Source organism: Manacus vitellinus, unplaced genomic scaffold (genome assembly GCF_001715985.3).
Source record: "Manacus vitellinus isolate BGI_N305 unplaced genomic scaffold, ASM171598v3 ctg7180002428205_pilon, whole genome shotgun sequence".
Lineage (NCBI taxonomy): Eukaryota > Metazoa > Chordata > Aves > Passeriformes > Pipridae > Manacus > Manacus vitellinus.
This window is the reverse complement of record NW_021937696.1, coordinates 11,662-20,903: the sequence shown is the minus strand read 5'-3', so window position 1 is coordinate 20,903 and position 9,242 is coordinate 11,662. Positions and strand designations below refer to the sequence as shown.

Sequence of the window (9,242 nt, the reverse complement as noted above, 5' to 3'; positions counted from 1 at the left end):
AACCAAACAAAAGAACCCAAAACAACCCACCTCTGGGTACCTCCAGGACAGTTTGTTGTCTTTGAGAGGTCCTTTCGCTATCCTCCTTCTATAGCTTGATCTTCAGTTTCTGCACCAAGAAGAACATTAAACATTGCCTCTTGACTGACGGTTTCCATTCCGAGGGCTGCTTTTCCGGAACTCTCTCTTCTCACCTAAGTGCCTGATGAAGCTGCTCCATTTCTGGAGCCGAAGAAAAGATTGGAGGAGAGCTATCACTTGGAAGAACATCCTTATCTCCACTGAACAGCAAACCAAGAAACGGGAACGTTCTAGGAAACATATGAATCCAACTGAAAGACTCCAAGCACTCTCCATGCAACTCCAGCAGCAGTGAGGTCAGGCAGGAGGTTGGGTTTAAAAGGCTCCCCAGCACAGTCCACCTCAATCTAAGCCATTGTCTTGAACACTGACATCTTGGGATGTTATTTTAGAGCGAGATGGGCAAGCAAATGCCAAGTGGAGCAGTTTCAGCTTGCTTTGTGCCCTGGGAACAGCTGCAATCTTTGCAACACTTAGTGCTGTGTCATCCCTTGGTTAGGGTGAGGCTGTTGGCTCCTGCAGCGGGCTCTGCTCTCCTGGGGGGCTTCTCTTCACAGGCAGGTTCTAAAAAGGGACTGAAACAGCAGCGTTAGGCCCAGAGCAAGGGAAGCGGCCGGCTGAGCATTTTCAAAAATGCCCTTGGGGTAAAATTGCAGGAGTGATGCCAAACACGACCAGACTGCAAAGCCCCAGCCCTGGGGCGAGCACAAGATCCCCACCCAGTGCTGAGCGACAGCTGGAGCGCGGCAGCTCCCTGTGTGAGGCCGGGGCGAGCCCCGGTCTGGATTTGAAAGGGAGTTGGGGGGTGAGGGCAATGGCTGAGGGCTGAGGGGCGATGGCTGAGGGCCAGGGCACTGAGGGCACTGGCTGAGGGCGAGGGCATGGAGAGCAGTGGCTGAGGGCCAGGGCGCTGAGGGCACTGGCTGAGGGCGAGGGCATGGACAGCAGTGGCTGAGGGAGAGTGTGCTGAGGGCCAGGGCTGATGGTGAGGTCGACGAGTCCCCTCCCCGTGTCTCCCGTCGCCTCTCCGGCGCCACACGCACAGTGCCCTGTGCCGGGGCTTGGTGCCAGCTGCCAGAACGGCGCTGCCGATGGACACCCGCCCGCCGTGAGGGAGGTGAGGCCCTGGTCCAGGTTGCCCAGAGAAACTGTGGCTGCCCCATCGTGGGAAGTGTCCAAGGCCAAGTTGGATGGGGTTGAAGCCAGCTGGTGTGGTGGAAGGTGTCTCTGCTCATGTGTTCTGATCTCATTAGGGAGAGATGCCTCAGCCCGAACTAAGGTGTAAAGGAGACCGTTTGCTGACAACAGGCAGATTTTATTTAGTACGGACTTTATTTAACAATAAATGTGAGGTAAAGCGATAGCGAGAGATAACAGATACTGAAATGGAAAGTACAGTAAATCTTCCTACTCTTACGTCTTGCTTTCTCTGATTCTTATGATCTAAATGAAAGCTCACTCTCTCTGCCCTATAAACAAGATAATTTTTATAATATGGAAATATAATTTTACCTATCCTCTGTGACTCTATCTTCATAGTAAATCTGAAATAATCTATCTAAATGTTATAGCTAGATATTATGATAATTATTAATCAAATTAATAACTTAACTAGCCTAATTAATTACTAAAATTATGTAATTGACTTCAGCCATCTTTTGTTTTTTTGGCAAGAATCGAGTGTGTTGTCCTCCTGCAGGGGGTTTCTGGGAGCAAGAGGTCCTGTCTTTGCTCATTCCCTGCAGGAGTAGTCAGGCATTGGAATCAATGTCTCAGGTGGGTGGTGGAGTGAGCGTCTGTGTGGGAAGCAGCGAAGAGGTGTCCGGGCCCGCCTGGCGCTGGAGCGGGGCCTAATCCTGGGGCTGTACCGCCATGCAGGAGCGGAACAGCCTGAGTAGAGCCCCGAGCGCCCGCCTGAAGCGGGGGAGACGTTTGGTGGGGACAGCAGCTGCCTGCTGAGAGCCTGAACCTCCAGCTGGGGAGGCGAGGGGCTGGAGGGGCAGCAGGGGCTGCGTGGGGCAGGGACCTGGCTCGTCGAAGGCAGGAGAAGCTTCAGTGCCTCCGGGGGACAGGGTTTCCGGCTGGAGAGGTGAGGTGCAGAGCGGCACTTGTGGGCACGGGGCAGGTGTTCTTGGTAGTTACTGAATTTTCTTGGGGGCTGCCCTTTCATGCTGCATTCTTCCAAGTCGGTCGCTTCCGGGGAGCTACTGCCTTTTCCGTGGCATTGCTCTTCCTCGTTGGGAGTCCTCCCAGCTGGACAGTTCTTTGTGCCTCTTGACTTCTTGGCACTGCTCTTCCTCGCTGGAGTGCTCCCAGTCGGACACTTCTTGGTAGCTCTTCACTCCTCCATGGGACAGCTCTTCCTCGCCGTATTCTTCCCAGTCAGACACTTCCTGGCCTCTACTCTCTTCTCCTTGGCACTGCTCCTGCTCAATGTTTTCTTCCCAGTCGGACACTTCTTGGTAACTCTTCACTTCTCCTTGGGGCTCCTCTTCCTCGCTGTATTCTTCCCAGTCAGACAATTCCTGGTAGCTCTTGACTTCTCCAGGGGACAACTCCTGCTCAATGCAGTCTTCCCCCTGGGACACTTCTTGGTATGTGTTAATGTTTCTTGGGACAACTCTTGGTCTCCCTCATCTTCCCACTGGGAAATGCCTTGGTCAACGTAGTATTTCCAGCCTATGCCCTCCCCAGGGAAGGGCCCCTCGTCAGTGTCTTGCACTGCCAGGACTGAGTCCCCTCCTGCTCCCTCCTCCTGCTCGCTGTGGGCCTGGGCTTTCAGTTGGGAAGGTGAGGGGCTGCTGGGGGAGCAGGGGCTCTGCGGGGCAGGGACTGGGCTCTCTGTCCTTTCTGCTGGAACGGTTTTTACCGTGTCTGTATCCACGGTTTGCTCCAGGTTTCTCTGTTCCTCCGGCTCCTGGCTGGATGCCTGGATCACAAGCTCAACCTTTTTCACGATCCCACATGTGATGTATTGCTTTGAGTCCAGCAGGGCCTCGCTGCTCTCTGAGGGGCCGTGTGGGGCAGGGACCGGGCTCTGTGTCCCTGTCGATGGCAACTGCTCTCTGAAGGCTGGAGAACCTTCTGCCTCTTCCTCAACAGAGGCAGAGGCCCCTGGGGGCAGCACCTGCTGGCTCGGTGTCCGTGGCATTCACTGGGGCAGGAGCTCGACTGGGCAGGTCACGGACTGTCTCTGCTGCCACCTCTGTGCCCACGCTGCTGGCAGAGCCGGGTCCCTCCTGGGGAACAATCTGGGGGTCCCCAGAGTTCAGCGGCCGCCAGGGTTTGTCCCAGGTGCTGTAACCGACATCATCTCCCCACTGGGACAGCTTTTTCTCACTCCTGTCTTCCCTTTGGGGCAGCTCTTGGGCACTGGAGCCTTCTTCCTGAGGTTGCTCCTTGTCTGCCTTGTCTCCCACTTGGGAGACCTCTGGGTCTCTCTTGTCTTTCCATTGGTACGGTCCATGCCCTTGCACATCTTCTTCCCACTGAGGCAGGTCATGGTATCTCTCACCTTCCCACTGGGACAACTCTGGGACTGCCACATCTCCCCATTGGGACACCTCTTGATATGTCTCTTCTTCTTCCCTTTGGGGCACCTCTTGCACTGTCGCATGTTCTTCCCATCGGGTCAGCTCCTGGTATCTCACACCATCTTCTTCCCATTCGTACAGCTCCTGGCATCTCACGGTTTCTTCCCATTGGTACAGCTCTGGGTGTCTCCCATCCCCCCACTGGGAAAGTTCTCGGACTCTGCCATCTTCTTCAAATTCGTAGAGCTCTCGGTGTCTTCTGGCTCCCCGTTGGGAACGTTGTTGGACTCTCACTTCTTCTTCTCATGGGTAGAGCTCTTGGGGTGTCACGTCTTCTTCCCACGCGGTAACATCTGCGCATTGGGATAGGTTTGGATGGGTGTCGTATTTCCAGTCATCGTCCACGTTGGCAAAGGCTCCCTCCTCGGTCTGATAGAGAACTTGTGTCTTCTTCAAGCTGACGCCCAGCCCAAAGAACTCAGCAGCCTCAGCACAGCAGGATGTTAAACGCTGCAGAGCTGCCACTGTGTGAGCCACGAGGGCGTTGGCGTCAGCGTAAAGCAGCTCCCGGACAAGATGGTTTAAGGTCTTAGTGTGGGCCTTCAGTCACCTTAGGTTGAAAAGGTTTCCATGGGTACGATATGGGATGTAGATTCCACCTTCTTCGTCGAGGTCTGCCGTGGCCCTTTGGAGTATCCTGCTGAAAAAGATTGTGAATAGGGTTGGTGCAAGAACGCAGCCTTGTTTCGCACCATCCTAAACAATAAATAAATTATGGCTAAATAACCTTGGGAAAGGGGAATGGTTTTTATGGGCACTTCATTGCACACTGTTTCTGCCACCGCTCAGGGCCAAGAGTCCTTTCCCTGCTCCAACATGGGCTTCCTCCTGTGGCAGACAGTTCCCCGGGAACTTCTGCTGCAGGAGTCCTTCCACAGGAGCAGTCCTTAAGGAATCGATCCAGTGGAGGTGCCTGTGGCAATGCAGTTTCCTAGGAAATTACAAAGAAAGGAAAGACAGAACACTGCTCAAATTACTTCAGGATTTGTGTCTTTTCTGTTGAAATTTGTAAGGCATGAGAAAAGAATGTACAGATGTCGTTTTTTAGCTACTCCGGATAGTTATGCAGTACCACTCAGGGATCTGTGAGGGGGGACTGCTCAGCTCCCAACTCTCCCAGCAGGAGAGTTCCCAGTTGCGGGTGGGAGGGCAGGTGTGTGCGTTCTCTCCAAAGGCAAACTGAACCTGCCCCTTGAACCCGGCTCACAAAGAACTGGCATCCAAACACATTTGCCCCAGGACTGTGGAGCCTGTCCGGCCAAACCTGCACAGACACGCTCTGAGCCTGACTATTGCCAGGGAGTCATCTTTGTTAGGAAGCAAGCACAGTTTTGACGTGGGCAAACAAGTCCTTTTTAGCTGTTTTCACAGCTCTTTGGACCATCCAAAAATCATTCCAAAGAAAAACATCGAAGTGTTCCACTGGGGAAACGTGAGCGGCCCAGAGCTGCAGCCATGGGAAGAACGTGGGCGAGTGCGAGAGCTCAACCTGAGGGGAGAAAATGAGAGTCAAGAGCTGCACCAATGGGAGGCAGATGGGAGAGTCCAAGAAGTTGCCCAGTGGGAAGAGGGGAGAATCCCAGAGCTGTGCAGGGGGGAGGATGAGAAAGACCCAGAGCTATCACAAGGAGAAATCAACAGATACCAAGTTTTCCAATGAGCAAGTTTATGAAGACAAGTATTTCCATGCCAAAATGATTCTTGCGTTTCATCCTGTCTTGTTGACTGTAAGGCCTGAGGTAAAAACCAACCAACCAACCAAACAAACAAAAGAACCCAAAACAACCCACCTCTGGGTACCTACAGGACAGTTTGTTGTCTTTGAGAGGTTCTTTCTCTATCCTTCTTCTAAAGCTTGATCTTCAGTTTCTGCACCAAGAAGAACATTAAACATTGCCTCTTGACTGACGGTTTCCATTCCGAGGGCTGCTTTTCCGGAACTCTCTCTTCTCACCTAAGTGCCTGATGAAGCTGCTCCATTTCTGGAGCCGAAGAAAAGATTGGAGGAGAGCTATCACTTGGAAGAACATCCTTATCTCCACTGAACAGCAAACCAAGAAACGGGAACGTTCTAGGAAACATATGAATCCAACTGAAAGACTCCAAGCACTCTCCATGCAACTCCAGCAGCAGTGAGGTCAGGCAGGAGGCTGGGTTTAAAAGGCTCCCCAGCACAGTCCACCTCAATCTAAGCCATTGTCTTGAACACTGACATCTTGGGATGTTATTTTAGAGCGAGATGGGCAAGCAAATGCCAAGTGGAGCAGTTTCAGCTTGCTTTGTGCCCTGGAAACAGCTGCAATCTTTGCAACACTTAGTGCTGTGTCATCCCTTGGTTAGGGTGAGGCTGTTGGCTCCTGCAGCGGGCTCTGCTCTCCTGGGGGGCTTCTCTTCACAGGCAGGTTCTAAAAAGGGACTGAAACAGCAGCATTAGGCCCAGAGCAAGGGAAGCGGCCGGCTGAGCATTTTCAAAAATGCCCTTGGGGTAAAATTGCAGGAGTGATGCCAAGCACGGCCAGGCTGCAAAGCCCCAGCCCTGGGGCGAGCACAAGATCCCCACCCAGTGCTGAGCGACAGCTGGAGCGCGGCAGCTCCCTGTGTGAGGCCGGGGCGAGCCCCGGTCTGGATTTGAAAGGGAGTTGGGGGGTGAGGGCAATGGCTGAGGGCTGAGGGGCGATGGCTGAGGGCCAGGGCACTGAGGGCACTGGCTGAGGGCGAGGGCATGGAGAGCAGTGGCTGAGGGCCAGGGCGCTGAGGGCACTGGCTGAGGGCGAGGGCATGGACAGCAGTGGCTGAGGGAGAGTGTGCTGAGGGCCAGGGCTGATGGTGAGGTCGACGAGTCCCCTCCCCGTGTCTCCCGTCGCCTCTCCGGCGCCACACGCACAGTGCCCTGTGCCGGGGCTTGGTGCCAGCTGCCAGAACGGCGCTGCCGATGGACACCCGCCCGCCGTGAGGGAGGTGAGGCCCTGGTCCAGGTTGCCCAGAGAAACTGTGGCTGCCCCATCGTGGGAAGTGTCCAAGGCCAAGTTGGATGGGGTTGAAGCCAGCTGGTGTGGTGGAAGGTGTCTCTGCTCATGTGTTCTGATCTCATTAGGGAGAGATGCCTCAGCCCGAACTAAGGTGTAAAGGAGACCGTTTGCTGACAACAGGCAGATTTTATTTAGTATGGACTTTATTTAACAATAAATGTGAGGTAAAGCGATAGCAAGAGATAACGGATTCTGAAATGGAAAGTACAGTAAATCTTCCTACTCCTATGTCTTACTTTCTCTGATTCTTATGATCTAAATGGAAGCTCACTCTCTCTGCCCTATAAACATGATAATTTTTATAATATGGAAATATAATTTTACCTATCCTATGTGACTCTATCTTCATAGTAAATCTGAAATAATCTATCTAAATGTTATAGTTAGATATTATGATAATTATTAATCAAATTAAAAACTTAACTAGCCTAATTAATTACTAAAATTATGTAATTGACTTCAGCCATCTTTTGTTTTTTTGGCAAGAATCGAGTGTGTTGTCCTCCTGCAGGGGGTTTCTGGGAGCAAGAGGTCCTGTCTTTGCTCATTCCCTGCAGGAGTAGTCAGGCATTGGAATCAATGTCTCAGGTGGGTGGTGGTGTCAGTGTCTGTGTTGGAAGCAGCGAAGAGGTGTCCGGGCCCGCCTGGCGCTGGAGCGGGGCCTAATCCTGGGGCTGTACCGCCATGCAGGAGCGGAACAGCCTGAGTAGAGCCCCGAGCGCCCGCCTGAAGCGGGGGAGACGTTTGGTGGGGACAGCAGCTGCCTGCTGAGAGCCTGAACCTCCAGCTGGGGAGGCGAGGGGCTGGAGGGGCAGCAGGGGCTGCGTGGGGCAGGGACCTGGCTCGTCGAAGGCAGGAGAAGCTTCAGTGCCTCCGGGGGACAGGGTTTCCAGCTGGAGAGGTGAGGTGCAGAGCGGCACTTGTGGGCACGGGGCAGGTGTTCTTGGTAGTTACTGAATTTTCTTGGGGGCTGCCCTTTCATGCTGCATTCTTCCAAGTCGGTCGCTTCCGGGGAGCTACTGCCTTTTCCGTGGCATTGCTCTTCCTCGTTGGGAGTCCTCCCAGTTGGACAGTTCTTTGTGCCTCTTGACTTCTTGGCACTGCTCTTCCTCGCTGGAGTGCTCCCAGTCGGACACTTCTTGGTAGCTCTTCACTCCTCCATGGGACAGCTCTTCCTCGCCGTATTCTTCCCAGTCAGACACTTCTTGGCCTCTACTCTCTTCTCCTTGGCACTGCTCCTGCTCAATGTTTTCTTCCCAGTCGGACACTTCTTGGTAGCTCTTCACTTCTCCTTGGGGCTCCTCTTCCTCGCTGTATTCTTCCCAGTCAGACAATTCCTGGTAGCTCTTGACTTCTCCAGGGGACAGCTCCTGCTCAATGCAGTCTTCCCCCTGGGACACTTCTTGGTATGTGTTAATGTTTCTTGGGACAACTCTTGGTCTCCCTCATCTTCCCACTGGGAAATGTCTTGGTCAGCGTAGTATTTCCAGCCTATGCCCTCCCCTGGGAAGGGCCCCTCGTCAGTGTCTTGCACTGCCAGGACGGAGTCCCCTCCTGCTCCATCCTCCTGCTCGCTGAGGACCTGGGCTTTCAGTTGGGAAGGTGAGGGGCTACTGGGGGAGCAGGGGCTCTGCGGGGCAGGGACTGGGCTCTCTGTCCTTTCTGCTGGAACGGTTTTTACCGTGTCTGCATCCATGCTTTGTTCCAGGTTTCTCTGTTCCTCTGACTCCTGGCTGGATGCCTGGATCAAAAGCTCAGCCTTCTTCACGATCCCACATGTGATGTATTGCTTTGTGTCCAGCAGGGCCTCGCTACTCTCTGAGGGGCTGTGTGGGGCAGGGACCGGGCTCTGTGTCCCTGTCGATGGCAACTGCTCTCTGAAGGCTGGAGAACCTTCTGCCTCTTCCTCAACAGAGGCAGAGGCCCCTGGGGGCAGCACCTGCTGGCTCGGTGTCAGTGGCACTCACCGGGGCAGGAGCTGGACTGGGCAGGTCACGGACTGTCTCTGCTGCCACCTCTGTGCCCACGCTGCTGGCAGAGCCGGGTCCCTCCTGGGGAACAATCTGGGGGTCCCCAGCGTTCAGCGGGCGCCAGGGTTTGTCCCAGGTGCTGTAACCGACATCATCTCCCCACTGGGACAGCTTTTTCTCACTCCTGTCTTCCCTTTGGGGCAGCTCTTGGGCACTGGAGTCTTCTTCCTGAGGTTGCTCCTTGTCTGCCTTGTCTCCCACTTGGGAGACCTCTGGGTCTCTCTTGTCTTTCCATTGGTACGGTCCATGCCCTTGCACATCTTCTTCCCACTGAGGCAGGTCATGGTATCTCTCACCTTCCCACTGGGACAGCTCTGGGACTGCCACATCTCCCCATTGGGACAGCTCTTGATATGTCTCTTCTTCTTCCCTTTGGGACACCTCTTGCACTGTCGCATGTTCTTCCCATCGGGTCAGCTCCTGGTATCTCACACCATCTTCTTCCCATTCGTACAGCTCCTGGCGTCTCACGGTTTCTTCCCGTTGCTACAGCTCTGGGTGTCTCCCAT

At 54.1% G+C, this 9,242-nt stretch overlaps 1 protein-coding gene across 1 annotated transcript; it reads right to left on the bottom strand.

The window, feature by feature from the left end:
* Nucleotides 1–1,813: 1,813 nt before the first annotated feature.
* On the bottom strand, nucleotides 1,814–9,017 carry LOC108642727 (fibronectin-binding protein A-like). Its single transcript, XM_029961751.1, is given in 5 exon segments — nucleotides 1,814–2,320; nucleotides 2,322–2,691; nucleotides 7,724–8,123; nucleotides 8,126–8,629; nucleotides 8,975–9,017. Coding segments are annotated over 5 exon segments (1,824 nt in total).
* Nucleotides 9,018–9,242: the final 225 nt, after the last annotated feature.